This window comes from Ceratotherium simum, chromosome 18 (assembly GCF_057802395.1).
Source record: "Ceratotherium simum simum isolate JZ-2026a chromosome 18, ASM5780239v1, whole genome shotgun sequence".
In the NCBI taxonomy this organism is placed as follows: Eukaryota; Metazoa; Chordata; class Mammalia; order Perissodactyla; family Rhinocerotidae; genus Ceratotherium; species Ceratotherium simum.
This window is the reverse complement of record NC_141917.1, coordinates 33,510,366-33,526,844: the sequence shown is the minus strand read 5'-3', so window position 1 is coordinate 33,526,844 and position 16,479 is coordinate 33,510,366. Positions and strand designations below refer to the sequence as shown.

The window sequence follows — 16,479 nt, the reverse complement described above, 5'->3', positions numbered from 1 at the left end:
ATGTTGGGGGCCGGCCCCATGGGGTAGTGGTTAAGTGTGCATGCTCTGCTGCTGGCGGCCCGGGTTCTGATCCCGAGCGCGCACCTACACACCGTTTGTCAGGCCATGCTGTGGTGGCGTCCCACATAAAGTAGAGGAAGATGGGCATTGATGTTAGCTCAGGGCCAGTCTTCCTCAGCAAAAAGAGGAGGATTGGCATGGATGTTAGCTCAGGGCTGATCTTCCTCACGAAAAAATAAATAAACAAATAAAAATAAATAAATAAATAAAAATAAATAAATAAGTGTTGATAGACAGAAAAAAATAAAGTCATACCCTTAATCCAGCAATTTCACTTCTAGGAAATTACCTTAAGGAAACAATCAGACAAATATTCAAAGATGTATGTGCAAGAATCTGCATTACAACATCATTTATAATAGCAGAAAATTGAAAATAACCAAAATTTCCATAAATTAGGGATTTGTGGAATAAATGTTGATACATCAACAATGAAACACAAAAGAGTAGCTAGAAAAGATGAAGTAAATCTATACATATTGACAAGTAGTGATATACATGATATATTATGGAAAATAGCAAGCTATAGATGCCATTTTTGTTTAAAAATTAATATATGTATCGTGTACATATATAATATGCATATATGGATACACATTATATTTAAAAGAAGACAGGGGCTGACCCCGTGGCTGAATGGTTAAAGTTCCACACGCTCTGCTTTGGCAGCCTGGGTTGGTGGGTTCAGATCCCAGGGATGGGCCTACTCCACTCATCAGCCATGCTGTAGAAGTGTCCCACATACAAAATAGAGGAAGATTGGCGCAGATGTTAGCTCAGAGCTAATCCTCCTCAAGCAAGAAAAAAAAAAAAAAGAGGAGGATTGGTAATGGATGTTAGCTCAGGGTGAATCTTCCTTACCAAAAAAGAAAGAAAGAAAGAAAGAAAGAAGATAGCCAGTTGTAGGTGGGGAAGCAATTTTCCCTTCACCCTTCTAAGTTCTTCTGGCTGGTCTAAGAATTAAGTTAATATGATATGATATAATATGGCAAAATAACAGGAGAAAATCAAACAAAGTTTAATAACATGTACACATGGGAGAAACCCAGGAAAACTGAGTAACTTGCCAAAATGGTCAAAGCCACCAACTTAAAGACCATCTTCAGGCAAAGACAAAAGAGGATGTTGGGGTTAGTGGCTTGGGACTTCAAAGGGGAGGACAACAATTCACATGGAGATGGAAAAACAAATGTTTGGTGAAGAAATGTTTGTCATGCCTTGCCAAGACAATGAGACATGGGAAGGACTTTGATTAAATGGGCCTCCCTAGTTTCCTCCCTGTCTACCACATCTGGTTCATAGTACACTATAGTTATCTACGGTAATAGTTCCTCCCTGGATCAGACTTTCTTAAATTCTTCTAGGCAGGGCCGGCCCTGTGGCTTGGTGGCTAAGTGCGCGCGCTGCGATGCTGGTGGCCCGGGTTCGGATCCCGGGTGCACATCGAGGCACTGCTTCTCCGTTCATCCTGAGGCCGAGTCCCACATACAGCAACTAGAAGGATGTGCAGCTATGACATACAACTATCCACTGGGGCTTTGGGGGGAAAAAATAAAATAAATAAAATCTTTAAAAAAAAAAAAAAATTTCTTCTAGGCAGTTAGGGGGAAGTCAAAGTTTCTTCCTGAGTCTTTTGTTCTTAAAAATAATCAAGCCAAAGAGACACATTTCAGAGTGATTCTGCTGCCCTGCACCAGAGACACTCCAATTGTAACACTGGTTATCTCTGGGGATCTGATTACAGAAGGATTCATACTTTTCACTTTAAACATTACTATTTATCTTAATACTTTACATTTTTTATTTTTATTAGTTTTATTTGATTTTTTAAAAAAGCTATCTAGTTGGTCTTTATTTACAGTAGTATAGTTCACAAGAACCTGAAAACAATCTAAATAACTATCAACAGGATACCGGATGAATAAAATGTAGTATTTCACATAATGTAATATTATACACCATTCAAAAAGAATGCACATCAATGACCCACAATATAGAGAAATAACGATAAGAAATGTTCACCTATTGAGTTATAGGGGGTCGCTATTCTGGTTTAAACCTGATTCAGCCTGAACTAAAGAAGCCTGACTTATAATCTATCAAATATACATTGTACATCTGTTTTAACCATTAAAGCAAAGGAAGCTTTAAACATTATCTCAAGGTAAAAGAATGCACTCTTCGAAGATAAGGATGCATACTTACTTTCCTATGATGCCAATATCAGTAATGCTGGTATCAGTAGTCTTTTTTTTTTTTTTATAATTTTATTTATTTATTTTTTTCCCCCAAAGCCCCAGTAGATAGTTGTATGTCATAGTTGCACATCCTTCTAGTTGCTGTATGTGGGACGTGGCCTCAGCATGGCCGCACAAGCAGTGCATTGGTGCGCGCCCGTGATCCGAACCCGGGCCACCAGCAGCGGAGCGTGCGCACTTAACCGCTAAGCCACGCGGCCGGCTCTATCAGGAGTCTTAAAGATAATTTTCCTTTCCCAGATATCAGGGTCATGTTGACCTGCTAATTTGCAACTATCTCTTTGAAACTTTGATGAATATGTATCCTGGGCATATTTGATGTATGTTCTTTCTTCTAGAAAGGTACAAAACTGTACAGAAAACTATGCTTCTCCAGGACACGTTCTTCCTTTGTGGAAACTGCCTTCCTGGGTTATGGTCCTCAGCAGGGCTCAAGTAAAATTCACCTTATGTCTCCTATCTATAGAACTGTCATTGGTTATTTGTGTCAACAATCATAACAATATTGAGGGAAAACTTTAAGTCCCAAAAGATTATATGCAGCATGATACCCTTTTTCTTTTCTTTTATTTTTTTGTGAGGAAGATCCGCCTTGTGCTAACATCCGATGCCAATCCTCCTCTTTTTTGCTGAGGAAGACTGGCCCTGAGCTAACATCTGCGTCCATCTTCTGCTACTTTATATGGGACGCCACCACAGCATGGCTTGACAAGCGGTGTGTCAGTGCGTGCCCGGGATCCGAACCAGTGAACCCCAGGCTGCCGAAGCGGAGCGTGTGCACTTAACCACTGCGCCACCAGGCCAGCCCTGATACCCTTTTTAAAAGTTGAAAATAACTTAAATGCATATGCATTTTAGAAATATACAAGGAGTCATTAAAACTATATAAAATGAAAAGTAAGGAAATGATGAATATGAAATTCAGAAGGATGGTTACCTAAGTTGGGTGGAGGTTGGGGATGGGGTAGGAGGACAAGAAGACCATGGAGTTGGATTTAGGATATCACCTGAGGATGAGTTTATAGGTGCTTATTATATTATTAAAGGTAGTTACATATCTAAATAAAAGCAGGCCACTCATGCTGAGGATGTATTAGGAACGAAGGATAACGATTACTTCAACTCTCCTGTCCCTGAGATTGAAAAAAGAATAAGAAAATTCTCATATGACATTAAATCTTGATTTTAGGTAATGTTACCGCATAAAGGGCACAATCTGCTTGCCTCAAGACAAAAGCCAACCCGTCAAGAGGCAAGATGGTGGCAGACAAAGGGCATTTCATTAAGTGATAAGCTAGCAAATTTGAAGATGGTGGACTAGTGTCCTAAAGAACCATCTAAAGGGGAGCACAAAATCTTGAAGCAGTTATATAGGCCAGTGGGTTATAGGGGAGAGGGTTAGGAATGTTGACCCCCTGCTGTTACAGACTGGGAGTTGCCACACCAGACCTTTCAGTTGTCATTGATGATGGCTATCAGCATAGACTCTCTGTCCAGGAGTCATCACGTTCCTAAGGAACTCAAAAGAACAAAGTTATTGTCTTATCACAGCTGGGAGGTACATACACAAGCAGGGGTCATAAAATCTACAGAGCAGGTAGATCTTCTGGAGGGTGCATATCCAGCTGGGTTAGTTAGTCAGAGGTCATTCAAAGATACAATATGGTTTCTTTGGGCCGGCCCGGTGGCTTAGCAGTTAAGTGCGTGCGCTCCGCCACTGGCAGCCCGGGTTCGGATCCTGGGCGCGCACTGACGCACCACTTCTCCGACCATGCTGAGGCCACGTCCCACATACAACAACTAGAAGGATGTGCAACTATGACATACAACTATCTACTGGGGCTTTGGGGAAAAAAAAAGGAGGAGGATTGGCAATAGATGTTAGCTCAGAGCCGGCCTTCCTCAGCAAAAAAAACAAAAGAGGAGGACTAGCACCGATGTTAGCTCCGGGCTGATCTTCCTCACAAAATAAATAAATAAATAAATAAAAAATAAAATAAAATACAAAATTAAAAAATATATATATATGGTTTCTTTTCTACAATATGGCTTCCCTTATGTCAAACTTGTGTTGAGCTGGTATTAGTAAGAGTTTTAACATGTGTCTCAAAAATATGGATTTCAAGAGATGCATCCCACCTAATAACAACAATTTAATTGCCAAGGTCAGTTAAGTTTGCCACTTTTTTTGTTCACCTTGGTTGGTAAGGCATTCTAAGAACAGGCTTCTCAAACCCCATCTCCTCCCCACTGTTCTGCCCCAAATACCCTCCACTCCCACAAAAGCCTGCCCTGGGAGATTTCAAAGCTGATGGGAAGGAAAGTGTTTATTTGAAGTGGGATATTTAGCAGTGAAATTTAAACTTCGTGAAGGAAGTTTAAATTCAGTCCCTTGGTAACAGAAAATTTGCATAGCACAAGCGTAGAATGCAAATGGAAGTGAGCTGGGGGAAGGGTGGCTAGCAGATGCAGATTTGAAAATACAGCCCTCAAATCACATCCAACGACATGGGAGTAAAAATTTTGTTTGCAGCTAAGGAATTTAATTTATGTGATATTTTTAAGAGAAAAGTCAGCAGTATTTTGTTTCATTTATTGTAGGAAAAAAAGGCAGGTCTAGTGCCAAGACCTGGTGATCCAGAGACTTGAATTGTATGGAAACCACGCATGCAAGATTTACGTAATCTCTTTCTGTCATCCTCTCCCGAAAGGCAAAATGTCATAGAGCGCATGCCTAGGAAACAGCATATGGATCATCTGTTTCAGAAGTTGATCTATTCCTGACCCAAACTTGGCATTTGGATAGGAACCTGGAGGCTCTAAACCACTCATAGGCCTTTGTAGAGCCAAGGGCCTACCTGACCAGGGCCAAAATGGTGTGGTTTCAAGTATACCAAAGAGAACCACCTCACATCAGGGAAAGAAGACAAAATATTTCACTTTCTCTGATGTCTATAATTCTCGGAGTGTCTGGGCTAAAAGAGACTCTCACATAGTGCCTGTCATACTACTTGCCTCCTCAGTGGCTGCCATCTGTCCTACCCTTTCTACACTGATCTCATTTGTCATAATGCCCATGCCAGGCAGAATAGCACCCCCTCCCCTCAAAGAAGACCATGACCTAATCACCATAACCTGTGAATATGGTAGGTTACAGGCAAAGGACAATTAATGTTGCAGATAGAATTAAGGTTGCTAAGCAGCTGACCTTAAGACGAAGAAATTGTCTGGGTGGGGCCAATGTAATCACACAAGGCTGTTAAAAGACAAACTAAGAGATTAAAAATTTTAAGTTTAGGAGGCTGGCCTGGTGGCATAGTGGTTAAGTTGGTGCGCTCTGCTTTGGTGGCCTGGGGTTGGAGGGTTCAGATCCCAGGCACGGACCTACACATCACTCATCAAGCGATGCTGTGGTGGCGTCCCATATACAAAATAGAGGAAGCTTGGCGCAGATGTTAGCTCAGGGACAATCTTCCTCAAGCAAAAAGAGGAGGATTGGCAGCAGATGTTAACCCAGGGCCAATCTTCCTCACAAAAAAATATTTTTTTAAGTTTGAGCAAAAATCTATTCAAATCAGGCAGCGCCAAACTGGAAGTAGTTAGGAGTGCTCCACTGTCAGGAGCCCAGGGAAAGACTTATAATAGTGACAACAGATTCTCACATATTGAGGTATATGGGGTAGCTATTCGGGTTCAAAACTGATTCGGCTTGGACTAAAAAGCCTGATTTACGGCCTATCAAACATTCATTGTACATCTGCTTAACCATTAAATTAAAGAATGCATTCTCTTAAGATAAGAATGCATGCTTCCCTTCCTACAGGCTATTGGTAACATCCTATTGGTAACACCCTATTGGTAACGCCCAGATTAGTCCCTTCCCTGACATCAGGGTCATGTTGACCTGCTAATTTGCAACTGAATACCTTTTGAAATTTTGATGAAAATGTATCCTGGGTGTGTTTAACGTATGTTCTTTGTTCTAAAAAGATATAAGACTGTACTGAAAACCATGCTTTCTAAGCCCTTCCCGAGTTACAATCCTCATCCTGGCTCAAGTAAACTCACCTAATTTCTCTTATCTGTAGAATGGTTATTGATTATTTTGTTGCATGGACAACAGAGAAAGTGCAGACTCAAGGAAAAAATTATTTGACTGGCTAGAGCTCAAAGCCTAAGTGACTGTGATTGGTTGTCTTTAGCGTTTTTAGTTTCATAACCTTGAGGCATTTACAGGCTTGGATTTTGGTTTGCTGCCTGGGCATTAGAGCCACCTCAGTCTAATGGTCTGCTTGTTTAATTAACTTAGCAGGGCCTTACAAGTAGAAGAGGGAGGGAGAAAAGAGAGTAATGTGATGTGAGAAAGACCCTTATTGGCCTTGAAGGTGGAAATGGGCACTAAGCCAAGGAAATGCCACCAGCTTCTAGAAACTGAAAAAGACAAGAAAACAGTCTTTCCTAGAGCCTCCAAGAAAGGAATGCAGCCCTGCTCACATTTTGATTTTAACCCAGTGAGACCCATTTCAGACTTCTGACCAGAACCATAAGATAATAAACGTGTGTGTTTTAATTGTGGGAAGAACACTTAACATGAGATCTACTCTCTCAACAGATTTTTAAATTAACTGTAGGCACAATATTGTACAGCAGATCGCTAGTATTTATTCCTCTTGCGTAACTAAAACTTTATACTGGTTGATTAAATTTGTTTTGTTTTAAGCCACCAAGCTTGTGGTGACTTGTTAGTATAGCAATAGGAAACTAATATAGCACCTAATCCAGAAAATCTCTCCTGAATGGCAGTTGCGTCTGTAGGAGATCAAAACTGGCCATCTCAAAATATGTCTCTTTACCTTGATTATTTTTTCTCATGGACATTTGACCTCCCCCACTAACTGCCTAAACAAATGTAACTCTGAGTATGGAAAGACTGGCAGGGTCCTCACTAAGCCCATTCTTATCAAAGTTCTGTTTACCAAACATTTACATTTGTAAAGGTTTCTCCCTCTCTGTACTGGGAAGGGGGAAGGGGATGATCTTATCTCCTGAAACTCTTATCAATATGGAAGGAGAGGACTTAAATCTGCATACTCTTGATTGCTGTGCTTTCTGGTAATCTCCTATAGCTGTGTCCTCCCCCATCCCCAACATTCTCCTTTGTCTACCACAATATGCTACTAAAGGTGAAAAACCTCCCCCATTTGTCCAGAAACTCAGTTTCCCTGGTTTCTCCCATGGATATGCTATTAAACTTTGTTTGATTTTCTCCTGCTCTTCCATCTTATGTCAATTAATTTGTAGCTCAGCCAGAAAGGACCCAGAGTGTGTAGCGGATACTCTTCCTCCCCTTCACTGAAATGTTGAAAATGTTGAAAGCACTGAAATGTTGGCCTTCTCTCTCTCCTTGCTGCCCACCTCACCCCTCCCCCACCTCCTATCTACCACTTCCTTGAAGACAAGGACTGTGTCCCGTTTATGTCTCTATTCCCAGCCGCTAGAAAAGAGCCTAGTATTTACTAGGCACCAATCAACTTTTATCACGTCAAAATTAAACTTCTGATTCCTAGAGTTCATCTTGTTCTCCTAGGGATTAGTCAGTTACCTTTGCTAAGACTTCACGTGTGACAGGTCAAAAATGCTAGGTTTGCTTTTAGAAAGTATATACTTATTTGGGATCGTTTTTCCCTATTAACTCTTAAATGTTTGGATATTTTCTTTTACTGTTTTGCGAGGGTGGGGGCTTTGTTATTAAGAGGTTACAACTGGATTAGCTTTTATCAAGAAGGTCTGGGAACCACCAATTTCGAAACTATTTAGCAAGTGTTTAAGTACAGACTTCCGGTCCCTGCCCACAGCTGCTGAATCAGATTTCCTCACGTTTGGTTGCAGGAAGCTATGAACAAGTTCCCCTTGTGATTCTTTGGCACAATGCAATTTGGGATCAAACCAGCTGCCTCTAAATTTCTACAGTTAGAAAAAACTTATTTGCTTTTCTCTTTAGATTATGAGCCTAGCTCCTCAAAGGCCAGTCCGGATTCCTACACCTCTCAGTGAGAATCAGCGTCAGCCCAAAGCCTCCGGCCGGAGGGAGGAGGAACCTGGAAAGGTTAGTTTCTTCCGAATCAGCATCCCGGGCCCACCGCGGCCCAGGCACACACACCGGCGCGCTGAGTCAGCGCAGGAGCCCCCGGAAGGGGCAGCCACATCACACCCCAGGTGCTCCATCGGCTCGGGGACCGGAGTGCGCGATGTCGCCACATCTCCGAGAAGGCGCGAAAGCCAGGGGGCAGCAACAGCAGCGCAGAGAGCAAAGTCCGAGCCTAAAAGCGGCTCCTGGTCAAGGCGGTCTGGCAGGGATACGGCAACCCGGCCCCACAAAGCTGTGAGCCCCGCCCGCCTGCCAGGCGCTGAAACCCCTATTGGCTCCGCCTGGCTCCGGATCCTCTTCTCGATCTCACCCACGCTGCAGCGACGGACGCTTCAGAACGGTGCACCAAGAGCCGCCGGAAATACTCCCCTGGGCGGAAGCTTCTGAGCGCGATATAGCGGAAGTGCCTTCTCTTCCGGCCTCTTTGGTCTCGGCCACAGAAGCGAGATGGTGAGTTGTTGGCATGCGCTAGCCGAATCGCCTTCCATCCTCGTCTCCTGCGCCGTGCTCCCAGCTATTCTTGGGCGGCCCGGAAGGTTCCCGATAAGGGGGGCAGATGGGCAGGAAGGGGACTTGCGGCGCCCTTCGAGAGCTAGAAGAATGGCTCCTAACTATACTTGGGGTGCCGAGCCTGCAGTCGTGGATGTGGAGCCGGTCTAGGTCCCTTGCTTCCGCCTGATCTGTGGGGCGTCAGAACAGCCTTGCCCTTGGATGGGAACTGAGGGGCGAAGCGTGGTTTGGAAGTATTTGGCTCTATGTAAGCAAAGGAATTCGTTGGTGGTGGTGCCTGGCGGGAGCCGATAGGATTTGGGGTAGGGGTAGTAGGAAAACTACATTATTTCATTTTTCGCCTTTTTTTCCCCCACCTTTTTTAATGTAGCAGATTTCAATACTGAGCAGCTCTTGTGGAAGTCTTTAGATAACGTGAAATGCCGGTAGTCTCAGATTTAGCGTTTAAGAAAAGTTAGAAACGTCTCCCACGCTTGCAACGTTTATAATTGCATTTAAATCTTAAGCGTAGTATCTTTTTGTGAAAACGTCAGAATATGTATAGAAATTTCTAGATTTCGGAATCGTTGATTCGCCTTAATTTGCAGACGAAGGGAACGTCATCGTTTGGAAAGCGTCGCAACAAGACGCACACGTTGTGCCGCCGCTGTGGCTCTAAGGCCTACCACCTTCAGAAGTCGACCTGTGGCAAATGTGGCTACCCCGCCAAGAGGAAGAGAAAGTGTGAGTTGAATGTTTTCAGGCCGACTGGGTTAGGTGTTGGAAGGGATCGTGAGGTCTTAAGAACGGTCTCTTTTGCATTGTACCTGAGTGGGGCCTGGCTTGGGGCCTTATTTGGTACCTAACGTGAAACTTGAGCATCTGGATGATGGTGAAGTGGGTTTAAAACCCAAGGAAGGACTCTTCCGTATACTGACCAGTAGTGCCTACTAAGTGTGTGGGGAAAACCATTTAGAATCGTGCCTGAATTTGTGTTTTAGATAACTGGAGTGCCAAGGCTAAAAGGCGAAATACCACCGGGACCGGTCGAATGAGGCACCTAAAAATTGTGTACCGCAGATTCAGGTACGGTTTAATGTTTTAATTGTAATTAGTTCTGTGAGCTTGGATAAGAATCTCCTCGTTTATTTACTTGTGTAAAGTGAGGATACTACCCTATTAGTGGGGATAAGATGTTGGAAGATATTCTTTTCTTCTGCCACAGTAAGCTTCGGATCAATCGAGATTTTATTAATTTTTCAGTAAACAGTGGTACGAGTTATGAATGTCTAGAGCATGGTTTGAGGCAGACTCCCCAAAATGGTAATATTTAATAGTAATGCCTGTGTCTCACTTTCTTAAAATTCGTCAAGAGAAGGATGTGTGACAGGTCTGTAGTGAGGCCTTCGGTTTTGTAGCTTTGGTCAAGTCTGCTATAGGAAACTCATAGTTGCTATTGCGTTTGTATACAAAGAAAGATGTTACAGTCTTGTTACTTAAAGTCAGTCCTTAGAGTCTGTTAGAAATGCAGAATTTCAGCCTCAACCTAGACTTAGTGCATTTTAATGGTAGCTTTTAGGGGGTTAACCCATATAATGTCTTAACGGAGGTAATTCTTTGTTGTGGGAGGCTGTCCTGTGTAATGTAGGATATTTAGCAAAATCTCTGGCCTCTACCCACTCAATCCCAGAATTTCTAATATTAAAAGATCACAAGGCAGTTTGGCGCTTTGTAAACACAACATCATTAGGTGTATCTGTGTCAGTGTGCTGAGGTGACCATTCTTTTTTGCAATTAAAACCATTATACAATAGTATGGACATAGTACTGTGTGGTCTGCTAGTGTAATGTAGGAGTTGAGAGCACAGGCTGAAGCCAGGCTTGAACCTTTCTGTGCTTCAATTCATGAATCTTTAAAAGGGCGATCAGTGCACTTAACGTTAGTAGGTATGAATATCAAATGAGTTAAAATGTGAAGCATAGTTAAGCAGTTTGGAAAAGGTCTGCTATTTTAAACATGCTCCCTGTTTTTCCTTGGCTAAGGGAAAGTAGTTAGATTTCTGCCTCCATAGCTTAGGGACCCATTTTCCCAAATACCTTTTGGGTCTCTTAACAAGCAGTGGAGAGATACTGGCCCAGTGATGAGTACAATGAAATAAATTGTTGTCTTTTTTCAGTTGCAGTTAACTATATATATTCCTAAAGTGGATATCTTGAAGCAGAAGGAAGTAAATAAAATGGTAGCCGCTTATCTGTGATGTTGTAAAAATAAATGTCTGAACATATGAATTCAGTATTGATTTCAGCATGTAACTGAGATAAGCTCATTAAAATCTGTTTTAACAAAAATTTAACATGTATATATTGATGTTGCTGAAGTAATGGTTCTTGTTTTTAACATGTTGCAGGCATGGATTCCGCGAAGGAACAACACCTAAACCCAAGAGGGCAGCTGTTGCAGCATCCAGTTCGTCTTAAGGATTTCGATGATTAGTCACGCAATAAATGTTCTGGTTTTAAAAAGTATCTGGTGTGCTAAGGTATTTTTAGTAGGCTTGTGGTATCAGTGAATTATAGGTTTAGGAATGGGACAGTTTAATCAGATTTGTTAAGTGACTGTTTCGGGGCACTGACTTTTGAACTGGGTCCTGATACTGTTTTAAGAGGATGAGAAACAAGCAGACTTGTGGGATTCCTTCAGGCAGACTGCTGGAAGATGATGTAAAAATATAGTAAGAGTTAAGTAGCACAGCTCATGTGGCATATATGAATATTTAAAATATTAGAGTAAGTGAAAGAGCATAGCTTTTAACTACTTTTAGTAACATTCGTCTGCTATAGTCTAATGACTTTGGAGAGTGGCTGTCCATCCTGTATAATGGGGCTTTTCGTGTATGAGTGAGAACGTGGGGGATAGGAGTTGAATGAATTCTCTTGGAAAATGGTGATCTTAACTCATCCTAGTATCTAAAATGCTTGCTTGGCACCTAGCATATAGGCTGTGTATGAGGTTTAAGGTGGCCAATTAAGTGGAAAATTAAAGAAAGCAACCTGCTAGGTGTGAGTCAACAAAATATGTAAGTAGGATTGATTGAGAAAAATTAGGTAGGGCCATATGCAAATACAGTGGATTGAGTAGGAAATAAAGGAAAGCCAAGTATAAATACATGTTTGTAGACTAAAGGTGACGATAAATAGGTCCTTGGTGGAACTTCTTTTAACCCTTAACTGGGTGGTCATTGATTTTTCTGTGTTAAAGCACTCTGAAGTTTTTTGCTGTGCTTCCCAGTTCTGGTGGTTTATTTCTGGACAGTTTTAAAGCGAAGAGACAAGGCCACCTTTGTTGGATTGCTGAATGTGAGAGGACAGAGAAGATTAAATGGAGCACAAGTGTTGGAACAGCCACCATAAAATAGGAAAGCGGCCAATCTGTGCTGTCTAACTTGTAGCTTCCCATTGTATTCAGGGTAACATCTTATCCTTAACGTGACCTTAAAAGGGTTTTCATGATCTTTGCTGCCTCACCAACCTTACCTTGACTGCAACCTAGAATGCTTTCCCAAGATACTAGCTAATTCCTGCCCTCGTCTTGCTTTTTTCTTTAGCTCTTAACTCATCTTTCAGGTCTCAGCTTATATTCATTTGTACAGAAGCCGCTGCTGATCTAAATCTACGTTGGGCTTCCCCCCAATATGAGACTTGATATAATGACTCTGCTTTGTACTTGAGGGATGCATAGTGAAGAGCATGGTTCCTGGAGTCCAGTTACCATTTGTTAGTGTGATTTTTACCAACATCTCCGCCTATGCCTACTTGTAAACTGGAGGGCTTATAGTAACTTGCATGGGCTTGTGAGCACAGTCAACAGTTGAGTAAATGAAGGTGCTTTTACTGTGGGCGCAACCTAAAGTTACTAGTATTTAGGTTCAAGTTAATGAAATTGCTTTTGACCTACAAAAACAGCGATTTTAATATATTTTGGTTTGAGAACTGAAATAATGTGACTTGCTCTTAAGATCTTTCTGAAATCTTCCAGTGTTACTAATGGTTGATTTCTGAGTGATGAAGGGGCCCATTAAGATAGGTAACGCCCAGTATGAAATAAATGTTAGGCTTTGAGGCAAGTGGGCACTGACCTGAAGACGTGTGGAATTGCTGAATCCTGGGTCAGCAACAGCAGTTGTCACAAAGGGGTAAGGTGAGAGGTGGGCAGTGATGCGTTAAGTAAGGCCTTTGTTTATTGAGTATAAAGTGATCTTACCCCTTGTTTGCCAGTGCTTGTGGCCCTTGGCACAGTAGGTTTCACTGGGAAGTTACTCTGGTGCAATGGTAATTATCCCAATAGATCATAGAAGGTGCTCAGACCGAATGAAGCTGCTCTGATCACAGTTTGTTAAGTTGGTTTTACAACCCAGGGAGAAGCAATGGGAAAGAGATGGGCTGGGTTAACACATTGAGACTTGAGTGCGAACTGGTGGATTCAGTTGTTCATTGAACCCTAGTTTGCATAAAGTTCATGTTTGACATATCTGATGATGTCCTGAGGATCATAGTTGAGGTTTGGGCACTGCATCCCAGTTTGACAAAAGATACATGGGGCCAGTGCCACACTTGTTCTGTTGAGACAGTGGCAAGTATGCCTGACCAACACTTGTAGCTCAGTTACCCTACTGAACAGCTAAGGAATTTTGTGTTTTTTGAGCAGAGGGCACTCAGGACCAGATGGGTGTTACCAGTGGGTAACTGAAGTAAAGCCCAGGAACATTGAGTCTTTCATGTCTCATGTATTGTTTGCTTGGCCCTTGAATCACAGATAATGTGGTTTGTCAGGTCAGGAGAATGTGAGAGGGTTTAAGAGAAGAATCTAGAGGGGTAAGCAGTGATCAGATCAGGGAAGATCTCAAGTGCTCTAAGGAGTTAGGACTTTAGCTTGAAGGCAATGGTAAGTCATTGAAGTTTGCAAGCACACAATGGCTTGAAATGATTAGTTGTTAGCAAGATTACTGTGGATGGTGGTGGTGTGGACATGATGAGTCTTGAAGCTGGAAAACCGGCAGCAGGTTCTTTGTAGTCCATGTGAAAATGAGGATGTTGACTAAGGTAGTTGCAGTGGGGCTGGCTGTAGGGGTGGGGGGTGTCTACTGAGAAAATAGAAAACTTGAATCAAAGGGAGTAGCTTCCAAGTCCCCCTCCATTTCCTTCTGTATCCCAGGCTATGAGGATTCCATGAGATCATACATCTAAAAGTAGCAGTGTGTATAGTGGAGCAGGCCTCAAATATATCAGGGGGAGAGGAGTCTTGGATGACAGGTTTCTGATTAGGGCAAGGAGGTGGTGCATTCACTTAGGGAGTATACTAGAATGGAGGCAATGAGGGGGAAAATAATATATTAAAGTTGGGTGTTTTTGAGTTGCCAGTGGGACACCAGGAGGAAGAGTCTGTGAAGAATTGAGTAAACCTGGTGGCAGTTTAAGTTGAAAGTCTGGGCTAGAGATCTACATTTGGAAGTAATGAACATATAGTTGTGAAAGGGAACTGATTTTAAGGGTTAGAATGGTGAAGCTAATTTAAATGGAGATATGAGGTGATGGTGAGACCTAGTAGGCATTGAGAAATGATGGTGAGAGAAAAGGATTCGATTTCTTGACTAATGAACTTCAGTAACTATCCTTGACTCAGTAATGGTTGAAATCATTTGAAAGTATACAAATTCCAGAAAAAGAAGACAATTTAGAGAGGCTCAAAGAAAGATTTGGGGAGATGTCCATAGGAGACGAGAGGAGAGAGTAGTTCATTCACTTGTTCAACATGATATCTGTGACAGTGCACCTACTATGTGCCAGGCCATGTTAGAGATACGGAGCAAAAACACAGGGTTGAACTTGACCGTCGACTCCACTGGTTGCAGAATTAGCCCAGGAACTAGGATGGAGCTGATGACACAAACTGAGAAAGGACATTATATATTTGAGGGGGCACGAAGTCATATGTGGCTGAAGCCAAGGAGAATGAGGATTTAAAAATAAAAAAAACAAAAAAACCGACTTCTGTGTTTGGCAAAGTTTAGGTTAGTGTTTACTTTCCATAAACCTCATTTCAGTAGTATTAAGAATAAAGCCAGTTTGCTAGGGGTTCAGGGGAGATTTGGGCAATGAGGAATGGAGAATTTAGTTTATAAAACAAAAGATGCTTTTGGAAGGTTACCTAGGTATTCTATGGTTCTCTTTCATTTCTATTGATACAGTGCCCCTTCTCATGAACCAAATATCTATTTAGTGACTTCTGTGCCAGAAGCAGTTCTAGGTCCAGGAGATGTAAGTGGAAAACAAGACAGACAAGGATCCTCCTCTAACAGATTTCAATTGGGTGTGCATATGCTTGTATGTGTTGGGGGGTGACAAGCAATTTCAGGTAGTGTTAAGTGCTGTAAAGACAGATAGAATGAATGTGGGGGTGGAGGAAGCTTTTTTTAGAAAGGTGATTAAGAAAGCTAAAGGATAAGGAGGGCAAAGATAGAGAACAGCCAAAGAACAAAGGCAAAGAACTGCCACTCATGCAGAGAGATGGTACTGGCCTTTTGAGTTCTGGGTTGGTTGCAAAATTTAACCTTGGCTGTAATTAGCTGCAACTTGGTAATATTGTATATTCATGTAAAAAAAACAAAGTAATGCGTTACAGAATTGTTTCACTGAAGAACTTGTTTCAAAGAAAGCTTTCTCTTTCAAATTAGTACATATGGCTTATATTTAGTTACTCAAAACAAAGGTAGTTTAAATCGTAATCTAAGAGCAGCACAGGGCAGAGACTATCAGTAACCTTAGGAACCAAGAATGGACTCGGAAGCAAAGCTTCTTTGTATAATAGGGTAGAGGGATGTTTTCTCAAGGAAAATTCCAATGAAAAAAATGGTTTTCATGTATGCAAGTGGTTTGTAGAACAGGCACAGTATGTGGATTGAGACAAAAACATAACTATTTTTGTGTCCTTTATACAATGGGAATCTGTCCCAGTGTCCCAAGATGAAGATTTGGTCTGACCCATGTATTTTTAGATTACTCACAGATAATAAAAAATATCCTCCAGTCATGATTAGTTGTGAAAAGTTTTATTTCAATAAGTAAAATGTCCAGTTCTATGTAATAGTCAAAACTCAAGGTTGACTTAATTCTTCCAGCTCAGGTCTCCTTTGGGCTGGAAGCCAGCAGTGGAGGAGGCATGAACCCTCTGATCTCAGCTTTCTCCCTGTACCACTTCTCTGGGGCTTGTGAGCTGAAATTTCACTCATCAGTCTGGTTAAAGGGTAGATAGGAGGAGGAAGGAGGGGTGTGGCGTGAAGGGACGGGTGGTTTGACAGCAGGTGATTAAGCTGACTTTTTCCACTCTAGGACACTTGCATGCCCTCTTTGGAGGTTCCCCTCTGAGTTCCCTCTCCTGTAGCTCCCATCTCAATTCAGAATAGTCTTATGATTCCTTCCTAGTCCCTAGGATCCAGCCTCTTTCTCCCAAGGTTTTTTCCACCTCTG

At 42.0% G+C, this 16,479-nt stretch overlaps 1 protein-coding gene and 1 non-coding gene across 3 annotated transcripts; both read left to right on the top strand.

The window, feature by feature from the left end:
- Positions 1–8,757: 8,757 nt before the first annotated feature.
- Positions 8,758–11,481, top strand: RPL37 (ribosomal protein L37). 2 transcript variants are annotated; one of them, XM_087443233.1, is made up of 5 exons: positions 8,758–8,916; positions 9,564–9,699; positions 9,957–10,041; positions 10,219–10,278; positions 11,364–11,481. In XM_087443233.1, the coding sequence occupies exons 1-4, from the start codon at positions 8,914–8,916 to the stop codon at positions 10,238–10,240; spliced, it is 246 nt and encodes an 81-aa protein (XP_087299359.1). In that variant the 5' UTR covers positions 8,758–8,913; the 3' UTR covers positions 10,241–10,278; positions 11,364–11,481. The 2 variants fall into 2 exon arrangements, with proteins under 2 accessions (XP_087299359.1, XP_004422829.1); XM_004422772.3 differs by lacking the exon at positions 10,219–10,278 and having other exon boundaries at positions 8,763–8,916.
- Positions 11,201–11,280, top strand: LOC147914606 (small nucleolar RNA SNORD72). The gene has a single exon (XR_015555164.1). It is a non-coding gene; the product is annotated as a small nucleolar RNA SNORD72 (small nucleolar RNA).
- Positions 11,482–16,479: the final 4,998 nt, after the last annotated feature.